At 39.2% G+C, this 26,935-nt stretch overlaps 1 protein-coding gene across 5 annotated transcripts in view; it reads right to left on the bottom strand.

Moving 5' to 3' along the window:
- Nucleotides 1-19,109, bottom strand: part of Dennd1a (DENN domain containing 1A) — a 530,651-nt gene extending 511,542 nt beyond the window's left edge. For all 5 annotated transcript variants that reach the window (XM_076845503.2, XM_076845505.2, XM_076845504.2 and 2 more), the window contains exon 1: nucleotides 19,024-19,109. In XM_076845503.2, coding sequence (XP_076701618.2) covers nucleotides 19,024-19,040 — 17 coding nt within the window. In that variant the 5' untranslated portion in view covers nucleotides 19,041-19,109. The remainder of the gene's footprint in view (nucleotides 1-19,023) is intronic.
- Between the last annotated feature and the right edge of the window lie 7,826 nt (nucleotides 19,110-26,935).

Genomic DNA, 26,935 nt, shown 5'->3' with positions numbered 1-26,935 from the left:
CTTTGATATAAGGAGGCTGATTCATAGTGGGATAGGGAGAGGGAGCATGGGAGGAATAGACGAACTCTAGATAGGGCAGAGGAGTTGAAGGGAAAGGGAGGGGCATGGGGTTATTAATGATGGTGGAATGTGATGATCATTATTAGCCAAATAAAGAAGGTATGAAGGTATGAAGACACGAATTGGTGTGAATATACTTTGTATACAACCAGAGATATGAAAAATTGTGCTCTATATATGTAATAAGAATTATAATGCATTCTGCTGTCATATATAAATTTTAAAAATTAAAAATAAAAATTAAAATTATAATAAGAAAGACTGGGAATGAGCTGGGATGTAGCTCAGTAGTAGAGCACTTGCCTAGCATGTGTGAGGCACTGGGTCCAATTCTCAGCACCACATATAAATAAAATAAAGGTCTATTGACAAGTTAAAAAAAAAAAAAATTTAAAGACTATGAATGTAGTTCAGTGGTAAAGCATCCTGGGGGTTGGGGGGAGCCAGAGTGGAGAGTAGAGAACGGAGAGCAAGAGGTATAGCTTTTACTATAAAGAAAATAGAAGAAAAAGAGACACTGTTAAAAGTTAATGGAACAATAAAAAAGTTTAAATATAAATTGGAGAATAATCATTATAAGAATTAAAGTAATATAAATAAGTCCTAAACAGGGGCTAAGGATGTAGTTCAGTGATAGAGCACTTACCTAGTTAATGCAAAGCCTTGAAATCTGCCAAAAAAAAAAAAAAAAAAAAAAATTCCACTGGACAAAGATAAGAGAGAAATACTATAAAGGTACTCATATTTCAGTCCAGGGACTCAATGGATACCATCTAAAATTAGTTAACACAAATTTACCTAGGGTTATGAGTGAACCACCAAAAGAAGTAAAACTAGCATCAGTTAACGGAGTGAATCTCGAAATGGCAGGATTCAGAAAGAGCTGGGTAGAGTACTGTTGCTCTTCATCATGGACTCTTAAGATCTATTTGATTAGTTAACGTGTTTATGACTTTGATTAAAATAGTTTTTACAGTCTTCCAAACTCTTTTGATGAAACTGTAAGGCAACAAGCACTCTTGTATGTGGGAATATGAACTGGATGGAATTTAATGACATCCAGCAAAATTACATAAAAAACTTACCCTTTTATCCCAATAATCCCACTTCTAGGAATCTATCTCAATGATATAATAATAAAATACAAAGAACACATACACAACACTATTCATTACCACACCATTTGTAATAAGAGACTAAATGTCCATCAATAGGAGATTGGTTGAAATTAAATCATGATCCACCCATCCAAAAGAGTACTATGTTGTCCTATAAAGAAATTATGATGATCTCTTCATATTATAGGATTAATTTCAAAAATGAGAAAAGTCAAGGTGGGAAAAAGTACACCTAGAACACTACCACTTACCTGAAGGCCTGAAAAGTAGGGGTGTGAATATACCTATATATTTGCCTTTTGTTTTTTCAGTGTAATGAAAATCTAAAATAAACTAGTTACCTATGGAGGAGGGAAAGGATAAAGTTATAGGCTGGGACAGAAGTCAGACTTATGAATATACTTGTTTTGTAGATTTGGTATTGAAACCATATAAATATTTTATGTAATTATAAAATGAACTTTGAAAAAGCAATCCCAAAAGATACACACACACAAACACATATGTATGCGCACATGCACACACACAAACCTATTACTGAGGTGGTAACAGCCACAGAAAAACTATTTCTAGTAGTTTTATTTATTTTTTAATTTGTGGTACTGGGGATTTAACTTAAGAGCACTCTAACACTGAGTTACACACCTAGCCCTTTTTTATTTTTATTTTGAGACGCAGTCTCACTAAGCTGCTAAGGTTGGTTAAACTTGAGATCCTCCTACCTCAGCCTCCTAAACTGCTGGGACTATAGGCATGCACCACCACACCTGGCTTTTCTAGTTGTTTTAAAACAGTAATTTGATTAACTACCAAATTAAAATAATAAATAAGCAACTATTTTCATTAACCATGTTGTTGATGGCTTTGTTAGTACTGCTGTTGAACTGTCTAGACTTTATGAAATAAAGCAAAAATGTTGGTGTTGTTGAAAAAATCAAGACTGTTAGTATGGATGTGAGAGATTCAGATATAAGGGTGATGAGGTTAAATAAAACTGCTATAGTCTGAAATTATAACTATCAATAGAAAGATGTGATATAACTTACCTTTAAATACACACAAAAAAAAATCACTAATATCATTTCCCACCAAAAAGAAAAAAGACTCCTAAGAAACAGTGAAATATTAAGTCTGGAATAAGAAACATACTTAAGATGACCCTGGAACATCTTATATACCAAAAGGCAAAGGAGCTATTAGGAACTACTGGAATTCAGGCTCAGGCTACACAGCTCAGAGGTAGAGCACTTGCCTACAATGTGTCAATACCCTGAGTTCAATCCCCAGCACCAGAAAAACAAACTAACAAATAAGAAACTAAGTATCCTGTCAAATGGACTTCAGAAGTTCACTTCAAACAGTTTTCACTAAACAAGGAGAACAAATTAATTGATGAAGATCAAAAACAGCATATAGAATTAAATATATGCTTTTAAAGTGACCTTCTATCCAAAAAAGATCAGTTAGTCACCTTTGAAAATTACTAGAAAATTGTTTGAAAACTAATAAAGGAAATCAAGCATTTACTCTGCCTTTACTGGATAAATTGTACCTCAGGGTAATCAAATGTTTGATACACAAAAGTTTTCCTGTATACAAGTATTCCAGCTAATATAAAGAGAGGACAGAAGCAAAATATTACTATTTTATTATCTCTAATAATTAATAGATCCAAAAAAGAGAGAACCACACATAATGTGCCTCCTGATTGAAGTAACTATTACCATTTTTCAGTACTCTTGCCAAGAAAATAAAATTAAATCTGATCAAGTTACTTAATCTAATTACCAATTTATAGAAATTAAGAGATAAAACACATTAAATAAACATAAGGATGCAATGAAGTTATATAAAAAACAAATTACAGGGCTGGGGCTGGGGCTCAGTGGTAGAGCATTTGCCTAGCATGTTGAGAGACATTGGGCTTGATCCTCAACCCCACCTAAAAAAATAAAAACAAAATCTTAAAAAAAAAAAAAAAAAATTACAGGGCTGGGATTGTGGCTCAGTGTTAAGAGTGCTTGCCTAGCACATGTGAGGCACTGGATTCTATTCTCCGCACCACGTATGAGTGTCTACAACTAAAAATATTTAGAAAAAAAAATTACAAGGAGAGAAAAAGAGATTTACAATGTACATTCAACCAACTACAATGTATGACCTGATTGATTCAAACAAATCTTAGAGGAAGACACGCCAGCCGCCCAGCCAGACGGGAGCAGGAAGACGCGCCAGCCGCCCAGCCAGACCGGAGCAGGAAGGCGCCAGCCGCTCAGCCAGACTGGAGGAGGAAGTTCGGTCCCGCTCGGAGCGCTAGTCTCCAGGAAGCCCATCAACCCTTAAAACCCATCAAAGTGGGTGTGGCTACCAGCACAGTTGCGGCTGATCCAGGTACCCGTTTCCAACTCCCCCACCCTTAGCTTCGATAACTCAAAATATTTCCCACAAGCTTTTGGGGATTGTAGCTATCAACACAAAACAACAACTGTAGAGGCACCTGGTTTCTACCTCAGAGACTAGAGTGGGGAAGATACAGGTGGAAGCTCATTTCCCTTCACACTGGCTATACCCACCACCCTGAATACAGAGGCTCAAACTAGGAATAGACAACGCCACCTACTGGAAGCAAGGAAAACAGTGTTCTGAGAGACTTTTTTTTTCCCTCTCTTTTCTTTTTTCTTCTCTCTCTTCCACAACTTCAGCATATGTGAAACCAAGAACTGTGCATGAACAACTGAATTACCAAAGTAATATAATATAGAGGAATTGCATATACCCCACCTCCCCCCCCAATTTTTTTTCTTTATTTCTATCTCACTCCCCTTTCCCTTCTCTTATTTCTCTTTTCTTCCTTGTTATTTTTTTCTTTTTTCTTTTTTTTTTTAATTCGTATTCTCTCTATACCACTTTCAATCTCCTAACTTTTGCTATCTATACATAGGGTAACTATCTAAATAGGAGGTTGAGTGTATACATTCTTCCATAAATTACCAGTTGAGTGGTTAGAGTTCTCCAAAGGTGCTAAGTTAGTTTAACCTCATTCCCTCACTCCTTTCCCTTTAAGTATAACATCCTTCGTCTGAAATTAAGTTTTCTATATGCCACCAGATATGGTACGCCTTTTATGAAACTAAGGAATATATTCTTAAGTAATAATTAAATCCAATATCTATAGTCTTAGAATCTAACTATAAATGTATTAATAATGAAAACTTGTCCTTAGATAATGTACTGTTGATATTGGGATCTGTTAACATTGTCTTTCTCCGCAAAAGAGGGATTTTGGAGCTATTCAAGAACAATACAAATATATAAGGGGAAAAACATTAGCTCAACAGTTTCACAAAGCTAGAAAGAATCATGAGCAGTATGAAAAGACAAGGAAAGAAAAGACCACAAACAATACAGGTCAATTCAACATTAGATGAGGTAATATCTGCAGCTGATGGAATGTCAGACAAAGAGTTCAGGATATACATGCTTCAGATGATCTGGAGTCTCAAGGAAGACATTATTCATCAAATTCAGACAATGAAAAATCACTTTGACAATGAATTACATAAACAAATCCAAGAAGCAAAAGATCAACTCTATAGGGAGATAGAGGATATAAAAAACAAACAAACAGAAATCCTGGAAATGCAGGAAACAATAAACCAAATTAAAAACTCAAATGAGAGTATTACCAGCAGAGTAGAACACTTGGAAGATAGAACTTCAGACAACAAAGACAAAGTTTTTCAACTTGAAAAGAACATAGACAGCTCAGCGAGAATGTTAAGAAATCATGAGCAGAACATCCAAGAATTATGGGATAACATCAAGAAACCAAACCTAAGAGTTATTGGGATACAAGAGGGTACAGAGGTCCAAACCAAGGGAATGAGCAATCTATTCAATAAAATAATACTAGAAAACTTCCCAGACTTAAAGAATGAAAAAGAAATCCAAATACTAGAAGCCTACAGGACACCGAACATACAAAATCATAAGAGATCCACACCAAGACACATAATAATGAAGATGCCCAACATACAGAATAAGGAGAGAATCTTAAAAGCCACAAGAGAGAGGAAGCAGATTACATTTAGGGGTAAACCAATCAGGATAACTGCTGATCTTTCAACACAGACTCTGAAAGCTAGAAGATCCTGGAACAACATATTTCAAACGCTGAAAGAAAAAGGTTCCAACCAAGAATCATGTATCCAGCGAAATTAAGCTTCAGGATTGAAGATGAAATAAAAATCTTCCACGATAAGCAAAAGTTAAAAGAATTTGCAGCTAGAAAACCAGCTCTTCAAAACATCCTTGGCAAAACATTACAGGAAGAGGAAATGAAAAATAACAATGAAAACCAACAACGGGAGGTAGTACAATAAAGGAAAAACTAAGCATAGAGGAAAAACAAATCATGTTAAGTATCGTATATAACCAAATATGGCTGGAAATACAAACCATATCTCAATAGTAACCCTAAATGTTAATGGCTTAAATGCACCAATCAAAAGACATAGGCTAGTAGAATGGATTAAAAAAAAAGATCCAACAATATGATGCCTACAGGAGACTCATCTGATAGGAAAAGACATACACAGACTGAAGGTGAAAGGTTGGGAAAAATCATATCACTCATACGGACCCCGGAAGCAAGCAGGGGTGTCCATACTTGTATCAAATAAAATAGACTTCAAGCCAAAGTTAATCAAAAGGGATAAACAAGGACACTACATACTGCTCAAGGGAACCATACACCAACAAGACTTGACGATCATTAATATATATGCCCCAAACAATGGTGCAGCTACGTTCATCAAACAAACTCTTCTCAAGTTCAAGAGTCTAATAGACCACAACACAATAATCATGGGAGATTTTAACACACCTCTCTCACCAATGGACAGATCTTCCAAACAAAAATTGAATAAAGAAACCATAGAGCTCAATAAACCATAGAGCTCAATAATACAACCATAGAGCTCAATAATACAATAACTTAGACTTAATTGATATATACAGAATATACCACCCAACATCAAGCGGATACACTTTCTTCTCAGCAGCACATGGATCCTTCTCAAAAATAGACCATATATTATGTCACAGGGCAAAGCTTAGCAATTACAAAGGAGTTGAGGTACTACCATGCATTTTATCTGATCATAATGGAATGAAATTGGAAATCAATAATAAAATGAGAAAGGAAAAACCCTACATCACATGGAGATTAAACAATATGCTACTGAATGAACAAAGGGTTACAGAAGACATCAAAGAAGAAATTAAAAAATTCTTAGAGGTAAACGAAAACTCAGACACAACATATCGAAATCTTTGGGACACTATGAAAGCAGTACTAAGAGGAAAATTCATTTCATGGAGTTCATTCCTTAAAAGAAGGAAAAGCCAACAAATAAATGACCTCATACTACACCTCGAAGCCTTAGAAAAAGAAGAACAAATCAGCAGCAAATACAGTAGAAGGCAAGAAATAATTAAAATTAGAGCTGAAATCAATGAAATCGAAACAAAAGAAACAATCGAAAAAATTGACAAAACTAAAAGTTGGTTCTTTGAAAAAATAAATAAGATTGATAGACCACTAGCCACGCTAACAAAGAGAAGAAGAGAGAGAACCCAAATTACTAGCTTACGGGATGAAAAAGGCAACATCACAACAGACAATTCAGAAATATAGAAGATAATTAGAAATTATTTTGAAACCCTATACTCTAATAAAATAGAAGATAGTGAAGGCATAGATAAATTCCTTGAGACATATGAACTACCCAGATTGAATCAGGAAGATATAAACAACCTAAACAGATCAATATCAAGGGAGGAAATAGAAGAAGCCATCAAAAGACTACCAACCAAGAAAAACCCAGGACCGGATGGATATACAGCAGAGTTTTACAAAACCTTTAAAGAGGAACTATTACCAATACTCCATAATCTATTTCAGGAGATAGAAAAAGAGGGAGAACTCCCAAATTCATTCTATGAGGCCAATATCACCCTGATTCCCAAACCAGAGAAGGACACCTCAAAGAAAGAAAACTACAGACGAATATCCCTAATGAATTTAGATGCAAAAATCCTCAATAAAATTCTGGCAAATCGTATACAAAAACATATCAAAAAGATTGTGCACCAAGTAGGATTCATCCCTGGGATGCAAGGCTGGTTCAATATACGGAAATCAATAAACGTTATTCACCACATCAATAGACTTAAAGATAAGAACCATATGATCATCTCGATGGACGCAGAAAAAGCATTTGACAAAGTACAGCATCCCTTTATGTTCAAAACATTAGAAAAACTAGGGATAACAGGAACTTACCTCAAAATTATAAAAGCTATATATGCTAAGCCTCAGGCTAGCATCATTCTAAATGGAAAAAAAACTGAAGGCATTCCCTCTAAAATCTGGAACAAGACAGGGATGCCCTCTCTCACCACTTCTATTCAATATAGTTCTCGAAACACTGGCCAGAGCAATTAGACAGACGAAAGAAATTAAAGGCATAAAAATAGGAAAAGAAGAACTTAAATTATCACTATTTGCGGATGATATGATCCTATACCTAGAAGACACAAAAGGGTCTACAAAGAAACTACTAGAGCTAATAAATGAATTCAGCAAAGTGGCAGGATATAAAATCAACATGCATAAATCAAAGGCATTCCTGTATATCAGCGACAAATCTTCTGAACTGGAAATGAGGAAATCTACCCCATTCACAATATCCTCAAAAAAAATAAAATACTTGGGAATCAACCTAACAAAAGACGTGAAAGATTTATACAATGAAAACTACAGAACCCTAAAGAGAGAAGTAGAAGAAGATCTTAGAAGATGGAAAAATATACCCTGTTCATGGATAGGAAGAACTAACATCATTAAAATGGCAATATTACCAAAAGTTCTCTATAGGTTCAATGCAATGCCAATCAAAATCCCAACGGTATTTCTTGTAGAAATAGATAAAGCAATCATGAAATTCATATGGAAAAATAAAAGACCCAGAATAGCAAAAGCAATTCTAAGCAGGAAGTGTGAATCAGGAGGTGTAGCGATACCAGATTTCAAACTGTACTACAAAGCAATAGTAACAAAAACAGCATGGTACTGGTACCAAACAGGCGGGTGGACCAATGGTATAGAATAGAGGACACAGAAACCAATCCACAAAATTACAACTATCTTATATTCGATAAAGGGGCTAAAAGCATGCAATGGAGGAAGAATAGCATCTTCAACAAATGGTGCTGGGAAAACTGGAAATCCATATGCAACAAAATGAAACTGAATCCCCTCCTCTCGCCATGCACAAAAGTTAACTCAAAATGGATCAAGGACCTTGATATCAAATCAGAGACTATGCGTCTGATAGATGAAAAGGTTGGCTCCGATCTACATATTGTGGGGTCGGGCTCCAAATTCCTTAATAGGACACCCATAGCACAAGAGTTAATGACAAGAATCAACAAATGGGACTTACTTAAACTAAAAAGTTTTTTCTCAGCAAGAGAAACAATAAGAGAGGTAAATAGGGAGCCTACATCATGGGAACAAATTTTTACTCCTCACACTTCAGATAGAGCCCTAATATCCAGAGTATACAAAGAACTCAAAAAATTAAACAATAAGAAAACAAATAACCCAATCAACAAATGGGCCAAAGACCTGAACAGACACTTCTCAGAGGAGGACATACAATCAATCAACAAGTACATGAAAAAATGCTCACCATCTCTAGCAGTCAGAGAAATGCAAATCAAAACCACCCTAAGATACCATCTCACTCCAGTAAGATTGGCAGCCATTATGAAGTCGAACAATAACAAGTGCTGGCGAGGATGTGGGGAAAAGGGCACTCTTGTACATTGCTGGTGGGACTGCAAAATGGTGAGGCCAATATGGAAAGCAGTATGGAGATTCCTGGGAAAGCTGGGAATGGAACCACCATTTGACCCAGCTATTGCCCTTCTCGGACTATTCCCTGAAGACCTCAAAAGAGAGTACTACAGGGATACTGCCACATCGATGTTCATAGCAGCACAATTCACAATAGCTAGACTGTGGAACCAACCCCGATGCCCCTCAATAGATGAATGGATTAAAAAAATGTGGCATTTATGCACAATGGAGTACTATGCAGCACTAAGAAATAACAAAATCATGGAATTTGCAGGGAAATGGATGGCATTAGAGCAGATTATGCTAAGTGAAGCTAGCCAATCCCTAAAAAACAAATGCCAAATGTCTTCTTTGATATAATGAGAGCAACTAAGAACAGAGCAGGCAGGAAGAGCAGGAGGAAAAGATTAACATTAAGCAGAGTTATGAAGTGGGAGGGAAAGGGAGAGAAAAGGGGAAATTGCATGGAAATAGAAGGAGACCCTCATTGTTATACAAAATTACATATAAGAGTTTGTGAGGGGAATGGGGAAAAAAATAAGGAGAGAAATGAATTACAGTAGATGGGGTAGAGAGAGAAGATGGGAGGGGAGGGGAGGGGGGATAGTAGAGGATAGGAAAGGTAGCAGAATACAACAGTTACTATTATGGTATTATGTCAAAATGTGGATGTGTAACTGATGTGATTCTGCAATCTTTGTAATGTTTTGAATAACCAATTAAAAAAAAACAAATCTTATTTTTAAAAACATTGTAAAACTAAAAAACTTAAAACAGTAATTATATGTTTGATATTATTAAGGACTTTTTGTTAATTTCTTCGGTATGATAAAGTTATTATTGTATTTTCTTTAAGGAGTATTTTTTAGAGATACACATAGAAATACTTAAGAATGAGATATGCCATTTGGGATTTGCTTCAAAATAATCCAGGATTGGAGAGTAGAAGAGGAAGTTACAATCAGTTACCTACAAATGAAACTAGGTAAGCCATAAATTAATAAGTGTTGTAATTGGGTGACAGTTACTGGGCTCACTATTCTATTCTATTTTTATAGATGCTTAAATTTTTCTAATACAAAATAGTTTAAAAATAATAATTCTAAGTATTACAGAAAAAGAAATAAAAAATTATGTTAAAAAGGCCAAAAGTAAATAGTGGTACCAACTAAACAAATAAATACATTGTTGTAAATCTTTTATAAAACTAAATAAAATTTTCTAATATATATGATTAAAATTTTCCAATATATATGAAAGGGAGTATAAAATGTTTTTAAATATTATAATTCTAATTATTTGCATGCTTATCTTCTCTATTTTCCTTTCTCCCCAACCAACAAGAGGAATAGTATTTTTCACATATAAGGATCTCAATCTGGAGCTGGGATTGTGGCTCAGCGGTAGAGTGCTTGCCTAGCACATGCGTGGCCCTGGGTTCGATCCTCAGCACCACATAAAAATAAATAAAAGGATTATGTCCGGCTACAACTAAAAAAAATAAAATAAAGGATCTCAAATCTTCAAATAAATTCAGTAAAATATACTATACATCATCCTAACATTCTCACTAAAAAGAAGCAGTTTGTATTAAAGAAAACTACAACACTATTAAAGCAAACCACAAATGCATTTGTGCCAGGTGTGGCAGTGCAAGGCTGAAATCCCACATCTTGGGAGGTTCAGGCAGGAGGATCATCAGTTCAAGGACAGCCTCAACAATGTAGTGAGACCGTCTCAAAAAATAAAAAGGGGTGAGATGTATTTCAGTGGTAGAGCACCCCTAGATTCAATCACTAGTACAAAAAAAAAATGCTTTCTTGATTTAAAAAAAAAAAAAAAACCTTCATGTTTTAAGAAAACTGCATGCTGGGGCTGGAGCTCAGAGGTAGCACACTTGCCTGGCATGTGTGAGGCACTGGGTTTGATTCTCAGTACCACATATAAATACACAAATAAAATAAAGGTCTATCAACAACTAAAAAGATATTTTTTAAGAAAGGCTAAATGTCTTTAAAAAAGAAAAAGAAAGAAAACTGCATGCTTCATCCTTTGCAAGCAATAGTCATGATAGCTGCCATTTAGCAGTCACAACTCTGCTGAGGATTAGACACAAGATCTGTTTTAATCCTCACAATCACCTTTTAAGTAACCTTATTTGCTTCCTTTTATAAATTAAAAAAAAAAAAAGAGGCTCAAATTGAAAACTCAAAGGGGAATTACATGTAATTCTAAAGACTCAAAACTTTTAAAACCCACATCCCCATCCTAGCTCCTCTCAAGCCCTGGAGTACATGAACTGCCTGCTTGGAATCAAACAGCATCTTCTCTAGATTCATTTCCTTCCTTCCATTTATTCATACAGCTGGGGCAAGATCAATGCAACAACCCTGAAACCTTTCCTGTGGCTAAAGTGAGTTCAAAAGTTGTTTTGTCTTGTTTTGTCTCACTCACTCCCTTTCTAAATCTACCATGAACAGATTTCCCCTCAGCAATTTGATCCAGCCCACCTTAGTCTTACTTATCTAACAACACACACATTCACCATGGAGCCCTTAAAGATTTTTTCCTTTCTCGTTGAATACCAAAATGCCTTCTTCCAATTTTCACTTATCTTCAGAAAAGCAAACTGATTGCACCACCAGTCCTCACTTTACACATACCCCCTTTACAATATAACTTTGCTAAGTTTGGGAGGTCATCTTTGATTGTTTCTCTTGCCTCTTACATGTAATTTGTAACCAAGTTTTGTCAATTCTACCTAAAATCTCGCCCCATCCATCCCTTTTCTTTTTACCGCTAATACCTTACTTTGAGCCTTGATCTCCCACAGTATACATCTGATATGTATCATATAAAGACAATGCCTTACTACACTAATACAGACATTAGAAAACACAAAAACAAACTTTTTTTCGTGTGTGTGTGTGTGTGTGTGTGTGTGTGTGGTGCTGGAGACTGAATCAGGGCTTCACTCATGAAGCACCCTACCACTGACTTACATCCCCAGTACCTAAAAGCAAAATTTTAAAGGTTGACTATAAAAATAAATGTAAGCTCTAATATATATTTCTCATGCTGTAATGGATCATCTTACACAAGGCAGGGATATCACTGATCCAAACTACTGATACCCAGGTAATCTACCTAAAAACCCAAATATGACTGTAGTACTTCTCATACTCAACTATTCAACAGTGTCATGTCCCAATGGCACAAACCCATAATCTGAATCCATGTATACTATATTTCAGCTATACCTTTTATCTTATGACTTTTGCAGGGTTCCCTCTTCCTGGAATATCCTTGCTCTGATTTTAAAGATTCTGTTAAATACAAATACTGATTTGTATTTAACAGAATCTTTAAAAGCAAAGTACATTCTAAATACCATAACCAGGGCTGGCGTTGTGGCTCAGTGATTGCCTAGTGCATATGAGGCACTGGGGTTGATCCTCAGCACCACGTAAAAACAAACAAATAAATAAAGTGGCTGACTCCGGGCACTAATATTGGAGTGTGTATTCTCGAAGCACACTTCTATTCCTCCATCCTGGGTCTTTCTGCAGACTCCTGTGGGGATTGGGATGCTGGAAAGAGGAGAAATGGCAGTAGAGGGAGAAGGACTGAAGAGGAAATCACATTTCCACTCTTAGTCTCATCACAAGCAGATATTGGTCTTCTGTCCTACAGGACAGGCTGCAAGAAATATCATGTCTGCCCTGCACTTTGGTAATGAGAGCCATCCAAAAAACACTGGAGCAGTGTTAAGAAGTCAAAGACTGGGCTGGGCGTGGTGGTGCATGCCTGTAATCCTAACAGCTTGGAAGGCTGAAGCAGGAGGACCACAAGTTCAAAGCCAGTCTTAGCAACTTAGCAAGACCCCATCTCAAAATAAGAAAGGGCTAGGGATGTGACTCGGTGGTAAAGCACCCCTAGGTCCAATCCTCATTACCACACACACACAAAAAGAAGAAGTCAATGTTGCGTCTCTGTACTTGAAAACAATTAGATGGGTTTGTCTCCATTTTCAAGCCATATATAACTTCTATTATTCTTCCTTTGGGACTCCATCCTCCCTTCTCCAAGTCTCCCCTTTCCTTCAGTTTGAGTCCCAACATCTTCTGAGAAGCCTAACTCTGTCTACTCTGATTTTATGTTTTCTACACAATTTATTCACAGTAAAATATCACTTTACACAGAGTAGTGCAGCTGCTTCAGAAAACAATTTTAACAGTTCCTCAAAATCTTAAACAGTGTTACCACATGATCCTGCAATTCCACTCTTAGGTATATAAGCAAGAGAAGTGAAAGCACGTGTCCACACAAAATTTTCAGAGCAACATTATTCATGCCAGTGAAAAAGAGGAAAAAATCCAAATACCTATAACTCATGGAGGAGTAAAATGGGTATATCCATATGATGAAATATTAATCAGCAATGAAAAGTAACAAAACACTCATATATGCTACAATATGGATAAGCCTTGAAACAATTATGCTAAGTGAAAGCAGCTACACACATAAAGGGTCATATATGATTCCATTTATATGAAATACCCAGAACAGGCAAATCCACAGCAACTGAAACTATTAGTAATTACTAGGATTGAGAAGGCTTGGAGATGTGGGGAGTGACTGCTAACAGGTACGGGAGGTTTCTTTCTGGGATGAGGAATATGCTCTGGAATTAATAGTGATAGTCAATCACACTTTTGTGAATATACTAAAAGCCATTTACTTTAAAAGAGTAAAAATTTTAGTATGTGAATCACATCTTAATAAGACAGTTTTCAGATTATCATGACCTATAAGGCCCTGCTCTCTCCCTGACCTCACCTCAAGTCTCTTTGCCATCATTTACTACTCAAACCCACTGGCTTACTGTAAGTTCCTGAAACATGTCCAGGGTTCTCTTGTCTCCAGGCCCTTACGTATGTACTACCCTCTGCCTCAAATAAAGTCTTACCCAATCTCTTGACATGACTAATCACTCTACATCCTTTAAGTTTCAGTTCAAATGCCAAATCCACAGTGAATCCCTCACCACTCTAAAATAGGACAGCCACTCCCATTATTTTCTCTTAGCATTTTTTTTTCATTTATAACACATTTACATAGCTTTATGTAAAGGTACTTGGTTTATCTGTCAGGTCTACCACACTGTAAGCATCATTATAAGGAACCCATCATCAGTATTGCTCACCATTAAAATCCCTGCCTAACATAATTTCTAGCACTTAATAAAAGGTAACATTCTTGTTTTCCTAATATGCCATGTCCTCATATGTACTGCTCCCTCTGTTGATACCACCTTCACCACCTCTACTCTCTCTGACCCTACCCTCACCCTTTCACACCCTTACTCATCTCTCAGCTTAGAAATCCTTCCTTTCTTGAACACCTCCTGCAAGGTACACAGTCTCTCCTTCCCTTCCTCACCTGTTCATCCTGGCTACAGTACCGCCATAGCAATTATCTTCTTATACTTGGATTTTTTAGTAGGGAGGAAGTCTGGAGGGAATGTTTCTGTGTTGCATTTGTGTCTAGTACTTTAGAAAACTTTAAAGCATTTTTGTGACCCTAGAACTTAACACAATGCTAGGCACACCAATTCTACTAATTTTGGTATTAATGGCTAACATTTATCAAGTATTTAATATGTGCTTGACACTCTTATTCTATAGAAAGGGTATGAATGAATATTAAATGATACATTTCTTGGACACTAACCTCAAAGAGATCAGTCTGACAGGGACAGAAGACAAGTAGGTATATAGGATAACGCAGAACAAACACCACAAGGCCAAATCAGTTGCCCTGTATTGTCCCTAAGCCTTCAAATCTTAAAAGTATGCATTTCTATGAGACCATAAATGTCAGGTCTCTTCAAACTCACTTAGAAATTTCCTTCGATTACTTGCAACCCACTTCCTGTACTTGCTGCCTAAAAGCAATTTCTAGGATGTCACCACAAACAATATTAAACTGCCACAGTTTCCTGCTGTGTGTCTACATTATCAGTTAAATTGCTTCATATTAACCACATTCCAGTCCACCAAGATCACTCAAACACTAAATAAGATTTAAACATACCTGTCAAAGACTGTCAGTTGTCACTGTTCCTTTGATCCCCCCTAGATAAATGTCTGCTCTGGCTTAAATTTCCTCAAAATCTTAGTTTAGGGTGCTACCTCTGTACTGATGACCCTGTCTTTCCTTTGTCAATTAGATATCTGGTTTAATATTCCTCATTAAAATAAACAAGCTATACATACACTCTAGTAAAAGTAAGGAATGTTCTGCCCTGACCAGGGCAATAGGATTTAAAATTATGAAATATAAAAAAATTATTCTTCCTCAAAGGTTCAAATAGCAAATTGTTTTTTTAACTCCATGTACATTCAAATCAGAGAACTCAGAGTCTTGGTAAAGATCTGCATTAAGAGCCAAGGCTGGGGCTAGGTTGTGGCTCAGCAGTGGAGCACTCGCCTTGAATGTGTGAGATACTGGGTTTGATCCTCAGCACCACATAAAAGTAAATAAAACAAAGGTATTTAAAAAAAAATTTTTTTTTTTAAAGATCCAAGGCTGCTTCTCTGTACTTGAAAACAATGAGATGTGTTTATCACCACTTTCAAACTATATAACTTCTATTTTGGGGACTCCCTCCTCCCTTTTCCAAGTCTCCAGTTTAAGTCCCAATCTCTTCTGAGAAGCCTGTCAACTGTTTGTTTGTTTGTTTTTTTCCACAAAATCCATTTGGTTATGCATTTCTTAAACACTTAAATGTATTTCATAAACTCTTCCTAAACAACCAGGTTCCAGTCACTGAGTTTGACACAGAGAACTCTCAAGCAGTTTGTGTCTGGCTTAGATGAGACACACACAAGGAACTAGATTTGGCACTATGACAGTGTTAAATGCAAGAAGGCACAGAAAGGCAGGTGAGGGGCATGCAGCCCAGGCCTGGAGTAGATACAGATGGGTACTCGGGTAATGGGGAATTGGCATCAAGGCAAGTTTCCTAGGGATGATACCTAATTTTAACATTATAGACTCCCATTCTCTCATTTGAAAAATGTGGTTAATAAACAGTACCATTAGACAGTGGTGGGGATTTGATGAAATGGTTCATGTTAAGCTTATCATGGTGTCTGACACAGAGCTTGTGCTGATCAAGTCTGATCAAGCACTAAAACTTAACATGTGTGCCTAGCATCTCACATGCTTTAAGCACTAACTATGTAACAAACACCAACTTCACAATTATACAAAGCATTGTGTTTAATCAACTTTTTTTTAATAAGGGCAACAATATTAAGTCCTACTCTGCACATTGACAGCCTAATTCCTTGATCATTGAAATTTTCTTCTCCATTACCTGAAACATACCTTTCTCTAACATTTCTGGCATAAAATAGACCATATGTTTAGTCCTTTGATAAGGTGTATAAGAAAATTAACAATTACCAAGTTGTTAACATGAGCCTGGCATTCGAGTTAATACTACATTTATTGTTCACAATGATCCTGCAACCTACACAAAGTTGATTTCCTTGTTCCCAGGGAAACACAAGTTGCTAGGGGTACTCTGTGCAAAGTTTCATATTAGCATGAAAAAGCTGCAATTTGAACCCAGATCTGGGTCCATATTGTCCTTGTAATGCCACAGGGCATTAGAGATAAACAAGAGAAAACACAGGCAGCCATTGTGTTCTACTGCTTGGGGGGCCTCAGAGTGTTCTGTCTGTCCCCTTCCCATTGTCCTGTACAAGGGAGCCTGCACATTTAGCTTCCCACACACACACATACAAAAGTAAATACCTAAAGTCTGTTCTACCCTGCCAGGATGCAATGACATGTAGTAGTCAAAGCTCTATTTTTTCCAACTAGGGCAGCACCTCAGTAGATGTTTTCCTCACCATTTGTCCATCCTTATTCCTTGCTGTAGGCGGAAGTTGCGTAATTAACAGTCACTATAAATCACAACTACTTTCAATAACTTCTCTTTTCATATTCTTTCAGTCTCGCCACAAATTAACGTACTTCCCAAGCCTAATTTTTTACCACAGAACAGTCTAGCTTTAAGATCAATAAGGCTATTAGTCTTCATACTAATTTCACGCTTAATACAATTTCATGCCTTAGTAAATTCTCTTGCCCAAATGCTCAGATGGTACGGTGACAGGTTCCACAAAACATACTTGAAAAATATATTTGTCAACATGCCACTGTTGAGAGCAAGAGAAACCTAACAACCAGTCATCAGTACTTCTGCTTGTTGGATTTTAATGCTAGTTCTGACACTTGCTGCCTCATGTCGGGCAAGTTTCTGAACTTTTCTGTAACAAGAAAGGTAAGCATCCTCATGCATACTCTGAGACTCCAAGGTGGCTCTTGAAAAGTGTTTTAAGTGCTATTGAATGAAGTTTACAACTCTTACTTAGAAACAGGAACTAAATTTGGAGTGTCTTAATCCTAGTACTTCACAAACTACGTTTTTTTAACCTCTCCATCCTCTCAAGCTCTTGTTCAGAGCATGCTTCTAACTTTTTTCCTCATTTCCACAAAAATTAACAGTATGCTCATCTAATGATTCCATGTTATCATTTAAAAAAAAAACAAAAAACTTTTGTTTCATTTAGCAAATGTATCAGGGCTGCTGTGGCATGTATTAAACATTTTGTAAACAAAAAGCCTGACCACTCAAGTGACTGCAAAGCTGGGCAAGGGTCACACTGCATGGACATCACCTGCACATGATATGCAACATTTATGCAACATTTGAATAATTATTAGATTTTTGCCCTTGAGGCCCTTCACTTCCAAACATCCCTATTAAAGTTCTCAATATACTAAATAAACACATTCCATAGACTTTCCTATAAGAGTTTAAAGTGTCCTGTGAAAGCTATTTTACAGAAAAGCATATGCTGTCAACTTTGTTATTAAATGCCCTTAAACAATTCTATTAGTCACAGAGTAGAAGTGAACATTTTTTAGTGATTAGAGATAAAGCATCTCACATTCTGGGGCTGAGGAAGGGAGAGGCCAGAAGAGAACTTGGCTGGGAGGGGAGATAGAGTCCAAAGCAACACACCCAAATTGGACCATATAAAAGTTGCACTTTCCAAAGTCAACTTTATGTCTAGAAGAAGGGCAACAATGTTTCAATGGGTTCTGAAGTTAGATGGATCAACCATCTCCCCAGAAAACTAAGCCCCCAATGGGGACTCCAGGTGGATGAATGAGCGAAGGAATGTCAGATTGGATTACAGGGCCTTTCCAACATTATCAAGATCAGGTGCTCAGTTACAACACAGAGGTAGGTATCTTTCTTCATAGCCTTTGGCCCCTTCTGTGTGGAGACTTTCGAGATAAAGAGGGTGAAACAGGAGGAGAGAGAAGGGCCTCCCCCACCCCACGCCATCCAGACCTTCAATCCACTAGGGGCCCCTCCCTTTAAGAAGCTCACAAGACTTCTGGGGGGGGCCGCAGGCCTCAAGCAGCCAAGCGGCAACCTCTCCCGGACCTGCCAACTCTCGGGGGCGCCCCAAACACACCCATTTGGGGACTTACTTCCGGAGATTTTCCGCTCGCCCTCCCAACACTAGCCTGACCATTTTCAGGGGCCCTCTGTAAACCCGCGGAGGGGGCCACCTCAACCGTAATCTCAGTCGTTCCGGCCCTCAGGTGAGGAGGGGACACCTGACCACCCGCGCCCCTCCACCCCGCGTACACCCCGCCCCCACGCCTCAGAGCATCGCCATGGCAACCGTCCCCCTCCCCGCGTGACGCCGGCACGCGGAGCGCCCCTCGGGTCCCGGCAACAAGTCCCCGCGCGGCCCGAGGCCTGCAGCCCTTGCCCGGCCTCGCCGCCCCGCGCCCGGCTCGGCTCCGCCCGGCCGCACTCACTTGATCCTGGAGCCCATGGTCCCGGGGCCTCCTCATGGGCCCGCGGGCCCCGCTCGGCGCTGCGCTGCCCGCCCGCCCGCGGCCGACCGGCCTCCCTCTGGCGCTCTCCCCGCCCCTTCCTCCCTTCCCTCAGGCTGAGGCCCGCCCGCTTGAGGCTCGCTCCCTTGCCGTCGCCGCCGCCTCCCGGGGCTAATATACTCGCGCCAGCCGAGCGAACGCCATGGTCGCTGGCGCGCGTGCCCGGCGCGCGCCGCCCCCTCCGCCTCTCACATCGCCGCCCTCTCCCGCCCGCGCCGCCGCCGCCCGTGGCTGCTGGGAAGTGTAGTCCGCTCTGGGGGGGCGGGGCCGCGGGCCGGGAACCTCGTATCCCCGCGCACACTCTGGCTTTCCGGTGCAGGCCCCGTGGCTCTGCAGCTCTGCAGCTCTGCCCTTCTCCAGAAACCTCCTCCTACAGAACCGTGAGACTCTGATCCTATCGTGGGGACCCCCGAGGCCACCCAAAAGACCTTCATCCAGGCCTCCCCTGTGGAGTCCTTTCACCCAGTAGCTTTGACATAGAGATAATGTCCCCCACTCAGGCCTCATGAAAACACAAGTTTTCCCTTTGAAACTCCCATATCTTCCAGTAAATTCCTTCCAGACACTCTTCTCCCTCACACCATCCACTTCTCCCAAATGATCCTAGAGGAAGGCCTCTTCCTCTTTTCTTAGACCTTTAAGGAGACTGACTCCACACACCCACAAGAAAACCAACTGTGGACATCACAGGACCCATAAGGTGGCCGAGCTCTGCCCTACCCTTGAGGACCTCTGCTTCTTTTATCAGTCATTGTGAGGGCTCCAATACTGAAACTTCATGTGACCCTAACAGCCCCTGACAGATTCACTCAAGGCAAATAAAGGTGATTGAGAGCCACATCAGCAACCTGCTACTACCTCTACTTCCCCTTTGATCCACTTCATCCTGATGAGGCCTAGAAGGATCACAAAGGAAGCAATGAGGATAACTATCATTAGACAACTCTTCAGCTACCATTTATGAGGGGTCAGTGAATGCTCTCTTGGAACTAGGCCTGGTAGGTGCCAGTTCTCACAATGTTCCTGAGAGTTTGTCCTCTCTACAAACAAAGGTGAAATAACTAGCAGTTGGTGAAGCCAAGATTAACATTCAGGCCAAACAATTTCAGGCACATGTGACAGACAGTCATACTTAAGGATGACACCTTTGGCCACAAGTCAGAAGATACTATAGTCTCCTGGGGTCACTATCTTATTAGGCTTCTCTTTTCTTCATCTTTCTTTTCTTGTTTCTTATCCGCCCCCCCTGCCAAATTTCTGAAATGCCATTCATCCCTACTGCTGTGTTACCTCATAAGTTCATGGCGTGTCTCCTCACCCTACTCCCATCCCATGGTCACTACAGAAATTTGTCCTAGGCCCCCAGCCAGGCAGGGAGAAAAGAAAGCAAGAATGTAAAAAGTAGAAGAGACTTCTCCTTTTGGAGTTAACTTCTGGATAAAGATAATTTTTGTCTTTCACCTATGCCTTGGGGTGTTGAAGGCAAAGGGTGAACTTTTTTGAATTAAAAAAAAAAAAGTGAAAATGTTCAAACTGCCATTTTGAATTCAAAGTTTTTGCACCCAGACACCAACACCAACTATAAACACCCCCAGGAGCAAAGCTCTGCTAGACAGGCAGGGGCTCTGTGGTGTTTATTCACCTTGTTTCCTATGAACCCACTCCAAGAAACAGTTGTTATCAAGATCTTCCCTGGAATGAGCAGCCAGTTCAAAAGCTCTGAGCCGGAGACTATAAATAAAACAAAGTTACTTGGTGGAGGGCAAAGAGCTGGCTGCTTTTCAAAGGAGGTTGTAGCCATCCTGACCACAAAAATGTCTGGGTGCCTGCTGGGTGGTGTGTGTGCACGCGCGCACGCGTGCGCACGTGTGTGTGTGTGTGTGTGTGTGTGTGTGTGTGTGTGTAGGAGGTGGAAGGTGGGCCTCTGAGACAGCAGGGTGGTCTTGGGAGAGACCACAGACTGGGATCTTCTGCAGTACTGACTAGCAGAGTGATTTTAAGCAAATGATTAGACAATTGTCTGCTTCTGTTTCCTCCTCTGTAAAATGGGTTCAAAGGATGGTGAGAAGCTCACATCATAAGACAGAGAGAATATAACATAGGTGCTCAGAGTGCAGGCTGTGGAATCAAATTGCCTGTGTTCGAATTTCACCTCTCTCTTACTACATATATGACTTTGGGCAAGTTATTCACTCTCTCTGGGCCTGAGGTGGTTTGTCCGTAAAATGGAAATGATGATGATAATAGGCCTATTTTACTGAGTTGACATGGGAATTAAGTAAGTTAATGACATTTTTAAAGTAGTGGCAGCATATAACAAACACTCAAAAATTGATGGCAACCAGGCTGGAGTTGTGGCTCAGTGGTAAAGGGCTTGCCTAGCACGTGTGAGGTATTGGGTTTGATCCCCAGCACCACATTAAAAAAACAAATAAACAAAATAAAGGTATTGTGTCCATTGACAACTAAAAAAAAAATTTTTTAATTTATGGCAACTATTATATTCAAAGCCTTTAGCACAGTTTGACTATTATTATTATTATTATTATTATTATTATTATTTGTTGTTGTTGTTGTTGTTTGCATTGCTAGAAATCAAATCCAGGACCTCTCACTTGCATGTGCTCTATCATGAACTATACCAGTAACACTGACATTTATTATTAATGGTAATAAGCATAATAAAATATAGTTCTGTGCTTGGGATCTAGGAGATTTGAGTTCCTAACCCAACTCTATTGTTTACGTTCTGTGTCATTTAAAATTCAATTGAACTATAAAAGACAGAAGACTGAAATAAAAGTGGCCAAACAAAATAGAAGTTCATTTCTCTTTCACATAAGCATTCCAGAGCTGTAATGACAATTCCATAATTATCAGAGACCCAGAATTCTGCATTATTGCTTTCCTATCCTACAAATGCAGCTTCCCCTTCATGATCCAGGATGGCTGCTTGAACTCCATTGCTCTAATCTGCAATCTGAGCAGCAGGAAGAAAGAAGAACATGTTCCACCCCAACCTCTGACCTCGAAGTATACTTCCCAAAAGTTGCTCACACCACTTCCCTGTTCATCCTACTAGTCAGAACTTAGTCATGCAACCACATTTCACTAGAAAATATGGTCTTTATTCCAGATAATCATGTGCACAGCTGAAGGGAGAGGTGACATTTCCAGGAAAAAAAGGAGAGGACAGATATTGCAAGACAGCCAGCTGTCTCAGTCATGCTTGGCTCTGTGACCTAGGGCAGGACACTACATGTCTCTTGGCCTCAGTTTCCCCATAATCAAAGTAAGAGAATCAGACCAGATTGTTTCTCTCCAAAGTCCTTCAAGTTCTAAAATCCCATAATTCAATGACTCATCTTTTTTGTTAGTCCTTTAAACCTAGGTGAATCTGATGTCAAACAAATAAAAGGAGACCTCTGTGCCAAGTACATGGCATAATCAATTGTTGGAACTGAAGACTTCTGGTGAAAAAGGGGTTTAGGAATTTGGCCTTTCTTGATTGATGTCAAAATAGACCAAGCTGGGCTGGGGTTGTAGCTCAGTGGTAGAGCTCTTGCCTTGCACGCGTGAGGCCCTGGGTTTGATCTGCAGCACCACATAAAAATAAACAAATAAAAGCAAAGATATTGTGTCCATCTACAATTTAAAAAAAAATAGTCCAAGAAGATTAAACAGGAAAAAAAATGTCCCACAGAGCATATGACTCCACCTCATCTGACAGTTTGATGCTCCTTAGTTTCCAAGCTTGTCTTCCCATCTGGGTTTCCTACTTAGGATTGAGGGGGCTGTGTTAAAAAGAGAGGACAGCACCCCCAGACAGTTCTGATGCCCCCTAATTATTCATTATAAAGTGGGAGAACACATGATCTGGGCCAGGATCAGTGATCTGTTGTTCCTAATCCACTAAATTGTCATCATATTCTTTTTTTTTTAAGTTGAGGTGTAGTTCCTATGCCATAAAATTCACTACTTTAATGTGTGCATTTCAGTGGTTTTTACTATAGTCTCATCACTGCTACATAATTCCAAAATAGTTTCATCGTGGCAAAGAGAAACCCTGAACTTATTAGCAGTTGCTCACCTTTCCTCCTATCTCCCCAATCCCTGGCAACCATGAACTACTTCCTTTCTCTATGGATTAGCCTTTCCTAGAGACCTCATATAAGTGAAATCATAAATCTTTACCTCTGACTTCTTTCACTTAGCATGTTTTCAAGGTCTATCTAAGTTGTAGCAAGTATGAGTTCTTTATTCTTTTTTTGTTGCCAAATAATATTCTTTTGGATGGCTAGACCATGTTTTGTGGATCAACATATTGTTGATGGACATTTGGGTTGTTTTCTCTTTGGAGCTATTATGAGTAATTAATGCTGCTGTGAACATTTGTGTACAAATTTTTGTGTGGACATATGTTTTCAATTCTCTTGGGTGTTGTGGTTATATTCTGCAGAAAGAAGCCACAGCTCATTAATAAGGGCACTGCTCCCCTTCCCCAAGAAAGGAGGGGTTGTGCAATTAAATAAGTTTAGGATATGCAGAATCCTAACAAATTAAATAGATTTCTTAACAGTAAAACTTACTGCTTTTTTTTTTTTTTTTTTTTTTGAGACAGGTTCTCACTAAGTTGTCCAGACTAGTCCCAAACAGCTGTGCTTGAGTCTGTGACCTCCTGCTTCAGCTTCCTGGGTATCTGGGATCACAGTCCTGTGTCACCAAGCCTGGCTAACTGCCTTTCATATTTAACAAAGTGCATTGTGGGTCTCCTGCGAGGAGAATACAGATAGGCAGACCCAGGTTGAATGAACTTAGAGAACATTAAAACTCTCTGAGCCTTAGTTTCTTCTTTAATAAGGAGATGCTAATACCTCCTAAAGATAAAAGGAAATAAAGAATGTAAACATTTGCTATATATTTAGTATTCAGTAAATAGTTATTCCTTCCTCTATGCCAGGTCCTGTGCTTAGGACTCCTTCTTGTTCCCTGAGAAGGCCCATTTCCTCTCCTGGCCCTGCAGTGTAGCATTCAACAAGCATTTCCCATGGGCTTACTGTGTGTTTGGTGCTCTATGTTTGGTGCTGGATGTAATAAGAAGTGTGTGTAAATTAAACAGCACAGAATCTGGCCTGGTACATCCTCTTCAATTTCCCTCTGATGGCTTATGCTGGACACTTTGTAAAAGGACCTCTGTGTTCTTGAACTTGCTCCCTGGCCCCCTGCTTTTCCCCATCTTCAAATCTCTGGCCTCTGCTGCTCATCACCTTGCCATTCCTTCCTGCACATGTTTTCTCCTTTCAAATGAATAGCAGGGCTGAGGATGCAAGTCAGTGGTGGGGCACTTGCCTAGCATTGCACAAAGCTCTGGGTTCCATCCCCAGCACTGCAAAAACAGAAAACAATCAAGTGAATAGTCAACCATTTCAACGACGACCTCAGATACATGCATTGTATTCCCAGCTGAATTGAATTTGACCCTTCTTCACCCATTTTGGATAATAACTCTACTTGTCAGGACATTTTGGGAAAAAAAAAAAAAAAAATATATATATATATATATATATATATATATGTGTGTGTGTGTGTGTGTGTGTGTGTGTGTGTGTGTACACATGCACACATGTACCATATAAAATTATTTTTTCTCATTTATTTGGACTACCCCTTCTCTTAAGCAGGTAGCCATTTTTGTTTTAGTTGTTAGAAAACTTAATTGTTTGAATGCTAAAGTTTTAATCAAGTATTTCTCTCACTTGGCCAATCCAGACACACATCATGAATGATGACAGTTGACTCAACATCTGAGTAGAGATTGAGATCCCAGCAATCTGACTTCTTGCTCTAGGCAGAGTTTTTACTGATCAGCCAGAGTGGCCATGACATTGAGGGAAAAGATTCTGACCCAGTTTGATGACAGAGTTGTTTTTAATTTGTAAGTGGCTTACTGAGGTTCTCAAGGGAGATCCTGGCTCCTAAAAATAATGATTCAACTCCCTGTGAGCTCTGCCTTCTGCTGGAGAAAGTCAAATTTCTCCAGGTACAGTAGAGGCAACCTCACCTGGTGGCTAGGGATACTGCCTGCCAGACATTGAATCCTGGTCCCATTAGAACAAAGTATCTGCCCTTAATTTAATGTCTTCATGTGGACAGGGTGCTACTGCTAATACTTACTTCATAGGATAGTAATGAGGATAAAATAATTATAGCTGTAGATACTAAGGACCCAGAGATAATAAATATGTGATAAATGCATAATTATCACAATTGGTGATGACTGGTTGCATTTTACTCATGTTATCATCATTTTTTTTCTTTTCTTTTATTTATTTTATGCTGAATTTTTACATGTTATTTGTTTCTTCAGTCTGTCCTCTATGACCTCCTCTTCTGAGTTAGGAACAATTCATTCCTTTTCAGAGAGGATCACCTCCATGTGGCTAGGGGATCTCATGTGTGGGGTAATCCTACGGTGAGCTCTAAGAGCACAGGCATGCAATCTTGGTTGCTTTGTTCACCTGGATAATTTCTATAGCCTGAGAATATAATCTAAACCCTTAAGCTCAGCATTATTGTCTGCATTGTTCAGCACGTGCAGCCAAAAATCAGCACCTTTTGGGGGCTACCAACTTTGTGTCCAGCTTTATTGTTTGGCCTGCACATATCCCCAGATGGACCATTTTAAGGCTAAAATGGCACACATTGCTTCTTTAAAGTAACATCTTTCAGATACTTTGTGACTTTTCAGATATGCATAGCCTTGATGGCCTAGGCAGTTTCACAGGCATTCTTAAAGTGACCACAAAGATTTGAACCTCTTGATTTTCATGATCATGTAGGGTTTTCTGGGTCAAGTGAATAGTGAACCATTTTCACAAATCCCTGCAGGCAGCTTACAGGAAGAGCTATTTTCAATCTTGACAACACCCCTGAAAGGTCCAGAACTATATACACACTTTCAAAGAGGGAGGTGATTTGTGCACGCGCGCGCACCATCACCCAGCCTAAAGCGGTAAAAGCTGGGGCTTATTATGCTAAGGACTATCTGATTCCCAAGCTGCCTCTTCCAAAACAATTTATACCAAGCTCTCCATATTCCCCCACCCCACCCCCAAGCTAAAAATATCATGAATAGCATCCTCATTAGCTAATATGCATAATTTTTTGTGGTTTTTGAACATAATTGGTTCATTCAAAGGAAAGACTTCCACCTACATGAAAGAACCTGAGCTGCTCAGTGGAGACGCTTCTGAACTCAGCGAAGGCACTGCTCATGGGTGTTCCTCTGCTTCTGAGCTTGTGTCGCTAGCTGGATGGCAGCATAGCAGAACAGAAAAACCCCCTTCATTCACACACACTGGGCACATTGGAGCCAGGGGGACTTTGGGCAAGTCCCTTCCTATTCCCCTCCAAGCAACAATCTCCTTAGCTGTTAAACCAAGATAGAGAAGTTTTCTTGCCCTAGAGGGATGTGATGAGGACAAAGTGAAATCATCCACAGGGCATGACACAAAGGCCCCTCAAAAACAGGTAGTCCCCATGATGAAGGCCCTGCGTAGGAGGGCAGGGTAGCCTGGTGGTTAGGTGCATAGGATTTGGAGCCAGAAGGATCATGGTTCAAATCCCAGCATGAACCATGCTCACTTCTGTGATAGTTTTTTTTTTTCCTCTCCAGGCCTCAGTTTTCTTGTAGTAAAAAAGAAATAATACATGTAAAGAGTTCAATAATGAATGGGGGCTACATTCACAGCAAGCCTCTCCAACCAGATTGTCTCTCTAATAGCAGTCAGAGTCATTGATTTCTGCTTCTAGGGCAAAATGCACACAGACACCA

Source organism: Callospermophilus lateralis, chromosome 2 (genome assembly GCF_048772815.1).
Source record: "Callospermophilus lateralis isolate mCalLat2 chromosome 2, mCalLat2.hap1, whole genome shotgun sequence".
NCBI classification, from domain to species: Eukaryota; Metazoa; Chordata; class Mammalia; order Rodentia; family Sciuridae; genus Callospermophilus; species Callospermophilus lateralis.
The sequence above is the reverse complement of the archived record's forward strand: the minus strand, read 5'-3'. Positions and strand labels throughout refer to the sequence as shown.